Consider the following 13,007-nt stretch of genomic DNA (forward strand, 5'->3'; position numbering starts at 1 on the left):
AAAGCCTTAACATTTCAACAATATGAAATTCTTTGTTCAGACAACTGTGTTTTACTAGTTGGGACAACATCGTCAGAAACTCCACAAGCCAGACTCACAGAAGTAATATAATTTTTGACGTTCCAGGAAATCCCTTATATGGACAAAGGCATCCAGTTATCCCTGTAGCTGAATAAAATGCAGACAGAGATGTTTTACCTGATGAAACATCAATTCAATAAACATACAATTGCGACAATATATTGTTACAACCAGAGGCTGTGAAATGTTGTGGCACCTTAAAACTTATTGAGTTTTATTGTGAGTGACGACACATTGACTGTTCCAAATAGGAACTAAGTAGACAGTGGCAGCTTTAATAGGCTGTATTCACACTAATGCACAGATCTATTTCGATAAATATCGGATGTTTTGTCCTGTTCTGAAAACATAACTGACTGTGTTTACATCAATTTCATAAAAGTATTCGGAGATGCAACTACATTTAAACGCAGCCGCGAGCTTCAGGACAAACAAACAAAAAGCGCACGTTAAAGTCTATCAGTACGTGAGTTTCATTCAACTAATACTTACTGCATTAAAAAAAAACAGCATAAATGAAAGCATTATCTAAAGTAAAAGACTAAAATAACAGCGGGTGGAAGCACTGTCAAGCAGTGTTGGGCACGTTACTTTAAAAAAGTAATTAGTTATAGTTACTAGTTACTTCTCACAAATAGTAACTGAGTTAGTAACTGAGTTACATCATTATAAAAGTAACTAATTACCAGGGAAAGTAACTAAAAAAAAAAAAAGTTCAAATATGTCAAATAACTTGGATGCCTCCAATATTAAATGAATAAAATGGACACTAAATAGAATAAATTATTATTATAAAACATTGTACACTAATCTATTTTAATATTTCTGTGAGACAATGTGAAAGACACCTATCAAATTCAATATATTAAATAGTATACTATCAACCAATCATATATATAAAGCTTATTTTTGTAAAATGGCAGTTTTTTTTTATAAAAAATATCTGACACTTAGCATCAGTCAGTCAAGCATTATAATCTGATATTATGATAATTTAGCATTATATGATGATAGAACTTTAGTAATTATTTGTCATGTTGACTGAACTTAGGACTGGTGGTGGTGCTTAAGATATTGTTTGTCATTTAGTGTTTCGATAAAAAAAGGGGGAAAAAAACCCTAAAAATAATACTGATAACAAAACTACTACGAATTCTACTACTAATAACAATATAAAATGCACTAATGATTAATGAGTTGCTGGGTTCATGAATATTAATCACATTGTCTGCGTTTGCTCGAATTGATTTGCTGAAATCAAAACAGGGACGATAATTGGTGAACGCCAGCCAATGAGATTGTCGCTTGCGCATAAGTTCCGCCCACTACAAGAGAACCCGGCAGTTCTCAAAAGCTGAAGAATTCCAAAGGAACTCCGTTATTTTGACAGGAAAATACAACAAAGAATATCGTTTACATGTAGCGCGTCACTTCTGCATGTTATGAAAGACTCTCTTGCTCTGTATCTTTCTTTGCGCGTGTGAGAGAAAGCGACGGCGAGGCGTGCGCCTTCACACTAGAGTTTACGGTATGTCAAATACAACACTGTGCATCCATTCAGATAAACTGAAAAATAAAATAATAATAATATTATAAATTATAGTAACGCAGCATTTTATTGTCAGTAACGGTAACGGCGTTGTAACGGGGGAAACAGTAATTCGTTTGATTACTCGTTACTGAAAAAATCACGCCGTTTATTTATAACGCCGTTATTCCCATCACTGCTGTCAAGCAATACGCACGTGTCTCAACGCATGTGCAATGAAGCCCTCTGCAATTGTCTGTAGTGTGCACACATGCCATATGATTTAAAAATAGAGAGTGTGACGCCATTAGGCTATAATCGATTATGGTCTATTACTGCATCGATGCAGAATGGTCCACGTCCGATGCAACGATTTATTTCAACACCCCTAGTTCCAAGATGGCCGACGCATCGACGTGTCTTGGAGCCATCGAATGTGGCTTCTACCTATACATACCTATGTGTCTGTCCCATAATGTTAGCTATTCTTCTTTCTCTTTTCTGCCTTGCTTCGTGGTAGCTGCGTAGATTAGCCTATGTCTATGGTGCTTGGGGGAGGTCGTGTTTTCTGTATTACAATAGGTTGAAAAAGGCACGCAATGAGCCTGGTTTGAAAATATAAGAAGTAGAAAGTACAGATATTTGTGTAAAAATGTAAGGATTGTAAGAAAAATTGTTACACTGTAAAAAATGAGTGCAATTTTAACTGTAAAATATATTGCATAAAAATAAATAGTCAAGCACAGTACTGATAACAGAAAAATCTTCTTAAGTACACTAACAAAGTATTTGTACTTCGTTACTTCCCATCTCTGCGTTTAGATTTAGAATTCATATTAGCAAAAGCATTTAGTTGGTGCCAAAACTTTAATGCAATGTATTGCTATGCACTTTTATCCTATTTAGAGTGTGAAAAAAGTTGTTGTTGTATGGCGAAGCAAGTGTGTGTGTGTGTGCGCGTGTGTTTCAGCATGTGTTTGTGTGTGTAATCTGTGGAGGGAATAACTGTAAGAGGAGAGCAGCTGATGGATGGGCTTTAGGATGGCTAGAAATGCTCTTCATATGCATGCAGGCCGTGTCAGCAAAGTCAAAAGAACTGCGGGGAATGCTTAAATAGAGATGTGTTTGGCTGAACAGTTTTATTTAGAGAAAAGTAATTTGCATTATTATACCTAATATGCAAGTATTATTGTCTGTGTTGCTGTTTATCTTGAATACAAAATGTGTATACAATGGTGTAACATTTCATCTGTCTCTACAAAGGGGAACTATGCTATTAAGCGCTCAGATTTTACACTCGGTGTGAGACAAAATGGTTGAAAAAAATCTCATTAATGTGCATTGAAGGAGGGATATGATCCCGATAGACCAGAATATCACTGATATTGGAATGGGTATTTTGGTTTTGAGCCAGTTAACAGCCACCTGGAACACCCTAGCAACCACATTTCATATTTAATAACTATGTATTTCATATGACCTTCTGCATTATTCTGCTTTAATGGTGTACATGTTTGAGTTACAGTAGTCCAAGCATATTTGGTAGATGAATCTCCATTGTGATCAATGCAGTGAGTGTTGGTCCACTGGGTGCTTTATTTGCAACTTGTAATGTATTACAGTTCAGACATTCAGACATTTAGAAATGAAACGTGCAATTATAAAATAGTTTAAATGTTAGACTAACTTACAGTACATCAAAATCTTTTTTTTTTTTTTTAATCCCTGCACACAATGTGCACATGTCTTTGTCCATATTTATTGGCTTTGTCAGTGTCGTTGTGGGATTTGGTTATTTTGCTGTTGTAGGCTGTAAGGACCTTTGAAATAACTGAAATTATTTGGCAAAGTGATATGGACATGTAATGCGGTTAAAACCTGCCTGGAAAACCTTAGCCGTGCATTTCCCTAAATATAATTGCACACCTTAGAATGTTCATCAACCAATCAGATTGAAGCATTCAACAGCCCTGTAGTATAATATCAAATAACACACTACAGTTAAAATCACTATTCAATAATTAATATGTTAGTCAATACATAAAAATAAGTGTACTTTTTAAAACATGACAAAAGATTATTAATACATAACTATTTGAAGTGTACATTAAGTTAAACCTTTTGATTTGACAATATTAAGAAATGCACTTTTTAAAGTGTGTTAAGAATCTTAGTAAAGTGCCTTTTTTCATTAATATAATATTAAATGCGAGTACGTCTTTTATTTAAATACTTGTAAAATTTGAAACACAACAAGTGCACATTCAATGCAATTAAACACACTTCTTTTTCAGACCTTCTAAAATACAAGTCATGTCAACCACTCATACTATTTAAAAAATTAGAGTTATAAAAGGTGTTTGTGTGTGTGCGCGCGCGCGTTTTTGTGACAAATGAGGACATTAATTTGTATAATGACAAGGGTATGACATAGGTATTACAAGGAGAAGGTGACTCTTCAGGACATTACCCCATGTCCCCACTTTTCAAAACGCTTATAAATCACACAGAATGGAGTGTACTGAAAATCTGAAATAGCACAGTTTCCTGTAAGGGGTAGGGTTAGGTGTAGGGTTGGTGTAGGGCAATAGCACATACAGTTTGCACAGCCTAAAAACATTACGCCTGTGGGATGTCCCCACTTTTCACAAAAACAAACGTGTGAGTGTGTGCCTGTTCAACGTGTGTATATGTGAATATAAAAGAAAGAGAGTGAGTGTGTGTGTGTGTGTGAGAGAGAGAGAGAGAGAACGAGTCTGAAAAGGCGTTTGCTAAGACTCAAGAGCGAGCACAAAAGAAGTGGTTTGAAAGGCAATTATGATGCTCTGACATGAATAATACCCAGGCCTCTCATGCAAAATGGGAAGGAAAGATGAAAATAGGCTCTGAAAATCTGTGCATTGGTTCTTTGTTACTGTCTATTCTTCTGCCAATGTTTTATCATGCTAATGCCCTGCCTGATAAAAATAGTTTGGGAAAGACGGGCTTCCCTCATGTAAAAAAAAAAAAAAAAAGAGCGTGAGAGCTCGATTAGAGTGTCGGGCGGGTAAGCGCGCCTCTGTAAGTCACTGATAAACCATAAACAACTGCTGTAGGAAATTCCTCTCATCCTCTGTCAGCAACTCTTTTTTTTTTCTTCTAACAGAACCATCTGCTCTGTTTGGATTATACAGCTAATTCTGTGTAAAAACTTTCTTTTTATAGAAATGTTATAGTAGGTCCTATATATATATTGCACATTGTTATTTTTTGTCTATGAAAGTCAACATTAACTTAAATAATATGATAATTTGAGGTGCTCAATTGCAGGGTTACCTCTAAAAAGAGAGAAATTGTAAAATATATATTTAAAACAATGTACAGTTTATGTTTTAAAAATAAACTGTTACATTATTATTATTATTTTTATTGTATTTAATTTTTTAAATAATTAGATAATTGATAATGAATTTTCAGTTCGCACCATTATATGTCTTTACTGTCACTTTTGATCAATTTAATGTATGCTTTAACTTGCTAAATAAAAGTATTAATTTATTTCAACAACAACAACAACCACTCTTAATGACCCCAAACTTTTTAACTAATTTATATACAGTAATTATATTTGTGTTACTAACTGTAGGAATAATAAAAGGATTGAGTTAAAAACACTGCTGACATTGACATTGTCTAAAAAGAAGAGCTTAGACCAGCATAACAGTTATAGCCACAGTGGAAGTGACCAAACTCAAGTTCTGTATTCTGCAAAAGAAAGTCCACATCCATTCATTTAAGGGTGTATTCACACCTGTCTTGTTTGGTTTGATTGAATCGAACTCGAGTTCGTTTCACCCCTTGGTGCGGATCTTTTGGGCAGGTGTGAATACATCAATCGCACTCGGGTGCGGACCAAACAACTGTACCGAGACCCAGCTGAAGAGGTGGTCTCGGTCCGCTTCCAAGGAACTCTGGTACGGTTGAATGGATGAACCAATGAATGAATGACATTGAGCACACATGTGGTTTTGTTTACTTTTTTTTTGGTTCACTTGCAAAAAGGGCGGTGTGAAAGCGAACCGCACCAAACAAAAGCAATCAACATTGTATTTGGTCCGGACCAAAGCAAGTGAACTAGCGGACTTTCCTGGTGTGAATACACCCCAAGTTTCATTACATGCATGGTTTTAGCACTTTCATCTTTAAGAAAGCAATAAAGATAAAAAGTACCATATGACTTCCAAGTCTTATGAAGACGTACGATTGCTTTGTGTGATAGCTTTGTCCATTGATAATCTTTCCTCCAGTAAGCCATTGGTTAGTGAGTTGGATCAATTTGATTTGTGTAAGAATCATTCTTTTGTGACAGTTCTTTCCAATGAACCACTCAGGAATCAGACTGATCTGTTGGTATAGTTCTCATGATCCAATTGCCGACTAAAAGAAATGGCCAATACCAAGAATTAGTGTTATTCTCTACTTGTGTTTTATGAAAACAGGGAAATGTCATTTGATGTTGGCCAATGTTTTTGGCTGTTAAACACACTTAAAGTTTACAGACAGTTAATTTAAATGTGGACATGATGATTTACACAATATAAATCTCATTAGCCCCTCTTCACACTAAGACTAAATGGCGTTTCACAAAGATACTGTATTGAATGAATAAATACCTACATTTAGTTTACTGTCCTATAAACAGTGATAACTTACAATTGTTACTTCAAAGAGATATTTCTACAATATCACATAAAAAGCTTGTGGTTACACTTCAGATTAGGAAACACTATTCACTACTAAATAGTTGCTTATTATCATGCATATTACTAGCATATTGGCTGATTATTAGGATTTATAAAGCACATATCAATGCCTTATTCTGCATGACCATATTTTAGATCCCAACTAACTTACTATCAACAAGCAGCAAATTAGGAGTGCATTGTGGGAAAATTCTTAGTTAATAGTGAATATGTGTTCCCTAATCTAAAGGGTTACCAAATTAGATTTGTTGACATAAATCACTGCATTTAGGTGGATTCAGTGATGTTAAATAATTTTTGTCAGTTTCTTGTCAGCTGGGGCTCTACTTGAAGTCTTTTGTAAGTTTGAATATCTAAAGGCAGACTTATATCAGCTCTCCCTTCTTCTCTCTCTGCTTTCTCCTCCGCTGTCTGTTTGTGAGCTCGCTGTACCTCTGAACTGTTTGCTGATGCAGTAAGTCTGCATGGAGCTGGCAGCTTCTACTACTGAATTATTCATTAGGGAGAAATCTGCGGAGCCCATCCCCCGTCATCTTATTATAAACCTTTTGCATCTTCATTAACTCTTTCACAAGTATTGCGTTCAAACAAATATACAGAAGGCATCTATAATGCACTTTCTTACATAGTATGTTTATCTAGTAGGACGAACTTCAAAATACTAGGTTCTATACATATTTTTTGCAGTGATAAATTGTCGTTCACCTGTGCGGTTTGTATGAAGTGGTGGGCCCTACCCAAATAATTAATATGTACAATTAATGATAGTTTAAAGTGTAATTGAAATGAAAGTCTAGTTAGAAAGTACAGGGTAGTATAAGGTAACGGCTTAGGGGTAGGTTCGGGGTAAGCACCTAGTTATTACCCAGTTATTATAATTGCTATAACAAGCACATAGTATGCACACACGGAACAGGGCTCTAAATAAAGTGTCAATGATATTTCTGAAGACCTGGAACAATGCACAAGTCATATAGACCACTTTAATAATAAATTTATGGTGCTTTTGCATCCTTTTTGAAGGTTCTAGTCATCAATAATTAGCTGCAAGTAAAAGCAAGACCATATCGAGTATTTCAAATGTCTCATTCTGTCTCCCACTGTTGAACAAATGGTCATATCGAGTAAATAATGTCAGAATTAGATTTTTCGGTGAAATAAACATAAAGATCTGGAGTGATCGCAGCAGTTCTTAATAATGGAACAGTGAGGTAGGCAAGATTTTTTTGATTCATCAAGTAGCTGATTCTGATTAATTAGAGATTTATAGTATGTACCACACTGTAAAAAAAAAAAGTTGAGCCAACTTAAAATTTTAAGGCAACCAGCTTCAGCAGATTTTTGAGTTTTCCCAACTTGTCGTTTTAAGTTTATACAACAAAAATTTGAGAATCTCCCACAACAATAAGTTGAGCAAACTCAAAAATCTGCTGAAGCTGGTAAAACAATTTTTTAAGTTCGCTCAACTTTTTTTTTTCACACCACCAAATGCATGGCATACAGTAGCACTAGTGAGTTCCAGTATGTGAACGGAATGTTTTTTTGAAGTGGTTCACCAAATCGAACTGTCTGAAACAGTTTGTGGCTCAAGCAACACAGATCTACAAGTTACTCAATCAAAACCCATTTTCAGACATACTTGACAGTCACTCCAACTCGAACCAAAATACTGGCATTTATGATCCTATGATGCTGGTTTTTGCCAAATCATTCAGCGTTCCAGTTCCTCCAACAGTTACTGGTGGAGGAAATAGTGAGGAAATAGTTCCGACTCGAACCGAAGAACTGATGAGCCGCTGATATGCGAATGCGTGAACATGTAACACATCCATGTTTCTGTCATTACTGAGTGCTTTAATAATATAATTTAGTATACGTGATGTCATAGCATGATTATATAAATGAATCATTAGTGAATCAAATCAATGGAAGCACTGTCCAAAAGAACCAGTTCACAGAAAAGGATCTGAGTTCCCATCACTACACGTCACTATACTGGTGCACATAGCAGGTGAACTGCATTGGAGAAATGATGTATGAAGTCTGTGTTACAGTGTTAATGGTAGTCCATATAGGAGTCATGGGGCTTTTGCTATTGTTCTCTGCAGAACAGATGTTGCTGACTCTGTTTTTTTTTTTTTCTTCTGAAATAGCTCACATAATAGTTATAGAGTCTAGACACTAATATTTTGTGTTATTTTTAAACCTTTGCTTTGCTTTTCTTGTAGTTTTTACAAAAAGTGCTAATTTGGAGTGGTTCAGGTTCAACTTTTGTAGAACAGAAGGTAAGTCTGTATGAATGAAAAGGAAACGTTAAGATATTAATGAGAGTTTTATGGATTTATGGATTGTTCTTTCCTTCCATCAGGGGTTCAAGAAGGAAAGGGAACAAAAAATAAATAAAAATCAACAAAAGAAAAAAAAAATGAGTTGAAATAATGCGAATTTTTGCTGAATCACAGGCTTCATTCTATGATGTAATGCACACCTCCTGACTGAACTTGAGCAATATTTTTACACTGTTAAATTAAATTAAAAAGGCAAAAATTTTAAGGCAACGGGTTCCTCAATTTTTTTAAGTTAAGTCAACTTATCACTTTTTACAGTGAGTGTTTTCAGTCAAGTGCTTTCTCCTTTTCCAGCAGAGACAACTATAAGTAGGACATTTGTTGAATTTAAGACTGTTTAAACAGTCTGACGTGAACTTCTGTCTCAACTAGTGGTGTGAATTTGGGGCTGCAGGATTTTGAGATATTTAAACTACCACTATTATTTAGAGCAATTGAAGTTATTAAATACAGAAAATATTCCTACTTTCACCTTCTTTTTGTAACCTATAGAAAATATTTAAAGGAGAAGCTGCCACCGTCCTTTACTGCAGCTGTTTCAACTATCCCTTCCTCATGTTCTGTTCTCTCGTTGACCTTATTGGCTGACTGTGACTGTCCTTTGCTATAGTCTGCAGCGTAAGAGAATTTGGGTATTTCGAGTGACTTTCTGTTGAGGAACGTATTTTGTGTGAGTGTGTTGCATATCATGTGAACATAATGTTCCTAAAGGTTATGAAAGTGTTTTGTGGAGCCTTCATTAGGCTAAGCAGAAACGAAATATGCACTTTTCGAGTGATTAATGGCATTAGAAACATCTCATTTTCAAAAGGAAAAAAAAATGTCACTCTTGCTACTTTTATTCACACATCCCATAATGTCACTCTGGTCCTGTTATCAACTCATTTAAGAGGTTTGCATTTAAAGCTTACTTTACCTAAAAATGAAAATCTGTTGTCGTTTACTTACCCAAGTTTCCTGTTATTTGTAAAATCCAGTGATCTAAAGTTTTTTGGGTTTTTTGGGGGGTTTTTTGGTGCTTTTTCTCAATGAACCTTGCTATGGTTCATCTCTGCATTTTGCGTTTGGAGCTTCTTCCATGTTTTGCATCACTCAAACATGAAGTTTGCCATTGCTTGACAGAATCGCCCAAGCTAGGGTTAAAACAGCAACATTTGCTGGTGCAAGAAAAAAAAAAAGTCATTACACCAATATTTCTGTTCACACAAATATTTACCCTGGCACCATTGTTCTAGTATGTACTGCACATGTTCTATGGTTTTCTTAATTTAAGGGGTTTGGTGACCACTATTAAGAAAAGTCAGCTACAGCTAGAGCCCTACTAAATTTAAATGTTCCCTATGATAAATGTACACTAAACCACTGCGAACCCGATGGAGACACAGAGACACAGTCAGCCTGATCTCATTGCAGGTATTCATATGTAACATTTACAGGTAAAAACAAGTACTTTTTGTACATTTGTGTACATTCTGAAAACTGGTAGTGTCTAACAGTAATATTATAGCTATAGAAATGTAAAATATCCATTTTATTATAAATATATTTGTATTACATTTTTACAGCTTTATATTTGTATTATCAGATCTATCTAAACAACCATTTTCCCATGGCCAAAAAAAAAACAATTTATTCATAATCGATTGTTATTCATTTTAAGGTTTGAAATTGAAGTCTTTTTTTAAATTATATAATCGTTTCATCATTTCAAATGATGTACATGAGTGATTAATGAATGCGATTGATCACAAATACAGAATGTTCATTATCTCACTGGTGTGAATGTGTAATACTGTATTTTTAGCTTTCAGAGCAAAACTCTTTATAATCCTATCCAGTTTGCATAATAGTTGGAAGATGATTATAATATATATCTCTATAGCAGAAAAAACACAGTTGAGATCTCAACACTTTCTCATAGAATTTATTCCTTTTAAGGAATTTTTTTTGTGATATAAACAGTTGATACTTCACCGACACCTACCAGAGAATCTGAAATGTCCTCTAAGCTATCAATTTACCTCGGGTTTGTTTGTGTCCCTTTGTTCTCCTACACTTTCCTCTCATTCTGCCTCTCTTTTTCATGTTTGTCTGCCTTCTCTCATTATATGACTTGACTAATTCAAGCGTAGGCTCTTTCATTCATGTTAAGCAATAGATGGGACTCTTTTCTCTTCCAGCTCTGTCTCTCTCTCTGTCGCTCTATCTAAATCTGTCTCTCGTTCTCTCCTTTTACCTCAAGAGTATGAAGATTTAATGGCTTCTTGTGTTTATGTCGTGTGTCCTTTTAGGCCCACGTCGTTCATCGCTGGCTAATCGATCAGGACAATAGTGTGAGCTCTGAGCTGCCGGATGGCCAGGGAGTGTGGCACTATGATGAAACAGTAAATATCTGCAACATATATCTAAATTTTTATTCTCATATATATCTATATACATATACATATTGTATATGGACATTATCTGTCACTAGATATGCTTCTGTCATTGTTGTTAGTGTTTTTGGTGTAGTGGTTCTTATTTCATCTGCATTCTTTTCTTGTGAATTTGATTTTGGCACCATAAAGTTTTTATGTAACATTCAGTTTAGCAAAACTGTGGTTTTATTTGAGAGTTTCGTATTACTGTTTGGTGTTAAGCTGGCTTTTTTTTAAGTAACGGTAGATGTGGTAGTGGTCCAGGCTGGACAAGTTTTTTTGTTGTTGTTGGTTTCTTTGTTTATTATTTGTTTCACCTGGTCGTTTTCTGAGATTTTTTGGTTGCGTTCAGATTTTGAGTTCCGTTTTTGTGATGTGTGGATTATTTTTGCGTTTATCAGTGTACTCACAGCATAAAAGAGTCCACGGGCAAAAAAAATTACCAACACATCACCTTAACATAACATAAACTACATGCACTGTATGGGTAGGATACAATAAGGCTGAAGTCAAACAAAGCTATTTTACCTGTGGGTTCTTAAGTGTACTTTTCACATGTGTTATTCACAAACACTTTATCATGTGAACATATTTGTATCCAGACACCTCTGCATGCACTGACGTGTGTTGATGTTTATACACTATCCACATCCACGTCCATGTTGTGCCGTGAGAGCTGAATCTGAGTGGTGAGTGAGGTTCAGTTTGTTTCATCTGTGCTCCTGTGTTTGTGCTATACGTGTTTTTGTGTCGTGATAGTGCTCATTTCATAGTGTGTGTGCTGTGTTGTGGATTTGATGTTTAGTGTAGTGTTAGTGTTTCTATTTAAAGAATGCTTTGACTATCTGTGTCTCAGGTAAGTCCCCAGTTTTTCTATATATTTCTCTGAATGAAAGGAGGATTGAGACAGATTTCCAAGTCATCTTTTTATCATAATTCTAAACCGTGGTGAGATTTTTAGTTTTTTTGTGGTCATGAGCTCAAGGTTGTTGAGAGTGGGGTAAGATGTGTCACTGGTGGATGTTTTGCTGCCCCTCTAAATGGAGAACAGATGCACAATTTTTGTCCAATGAAAGCACATTTAGAAATGAGAAAAGTGCATCTCATTTTTTATACATCACCTTGTCATCTCAGGGTCTCCATAGCCTCTAAATGCAGTACTAGAAATAGATTTAGAATTAATAATAGAAATACTAAATACTAAATACATTTATATGACTCTATTCAAATATTCTGACTGATTCTGACAGGACATGTGAATAATGTCCAGAAAAAGAAGACTAGGATGTGTATTATTTATTTATTTATTTATTTTTTAAATTAAAACCAACTAACCCCCTTGACATGACAAATGTATTCCTAATGTGGGAAATGTTGTGTCACAGTTTTATGTACTTATTTATTTATAGTTTTATTATTTTTTTTTTTTTTTGTAGGCTGAAGCTTTATTATTTCAGTTTATAACTATAAACTATAAATGTCCTAAAATGTATTGAGGTGTGTTCATTTTACGGTAACACTTTAGCATTAACTAGTTGTTTATAAGCATGCCTATTATTAACATACAGTATTTTCTGTTTATATTAGTACTTTCACTATAAAGCATATATTCTGCATGACCATATTCTACATCCCTAATCCTACCCAGTACCTAAATGTAACAACTACTATTAATAAGCAGCTAATTAGGATTTTATTGAGGCAAAAGTCATAGTTAATAGTTTGTTAATAGCAAGTGTTGGACCATAAAATAAAGTGTGACCAATTTTACCTTGCTTAGAAGAAATTTGCCAGAAAGTGGCACATCTTACCCCACTGTTCTCAATATTATTCTTATTAAATTATCTATCCAAACAAGCACAAAACACAAAATGCAAAACAGTGTGACACG

General features: G+C 34.9%; 1 protein-coding gene across 15 annotated transcripts in view; it reads left to right on the top strand.

The window, feature by feature from the left end:
• The window catches only part of ank1a (ankyrin 1, erythrocytic a), a 125,941-nt gene that overhangs the window by 30,405 nt on the left and 82,529 nt on the right, over positions 1-13,007 (top strand). For 12 of the 15 annotated variants that reach the window (XM_058776112.1, XM_058776105.1, XM_058776106.1 and 9 more), the window contains exon 2: positions 10,991-11,083. The exons of 2 other annotated variants lie outside the window; for them this stretch is intronic. In XM_058776112.1, the coding sequence (XP_058632095.1) occupies positions 10,991-11,083 (93 nt within the window). Of the gene's footprint in view, positions 1-1,513; positions 1,610-10,990; positions 11,084-13,007 lie in introns of those variants that run through there. One more of the 15 variants, XM_058776109.1, reaches the window with a different exon arrangement.

This window comes from Onychostoma macrolepis, chromosome 05 (genome assembly GCF_012432095.1).
Source record: "Onychostoma macrolepis isolate SWU-2019 chromosome 05, ASM1243209v1, whole genome shotgun sequence".
Taxonomy (NCBI): domain Eukaryota; kingdom Metazoa; phylum Chordata; class Actinopteri; order Cypriniformes; family Cyprinidae; genus Onychostoma; species Onychostoma macrolepis.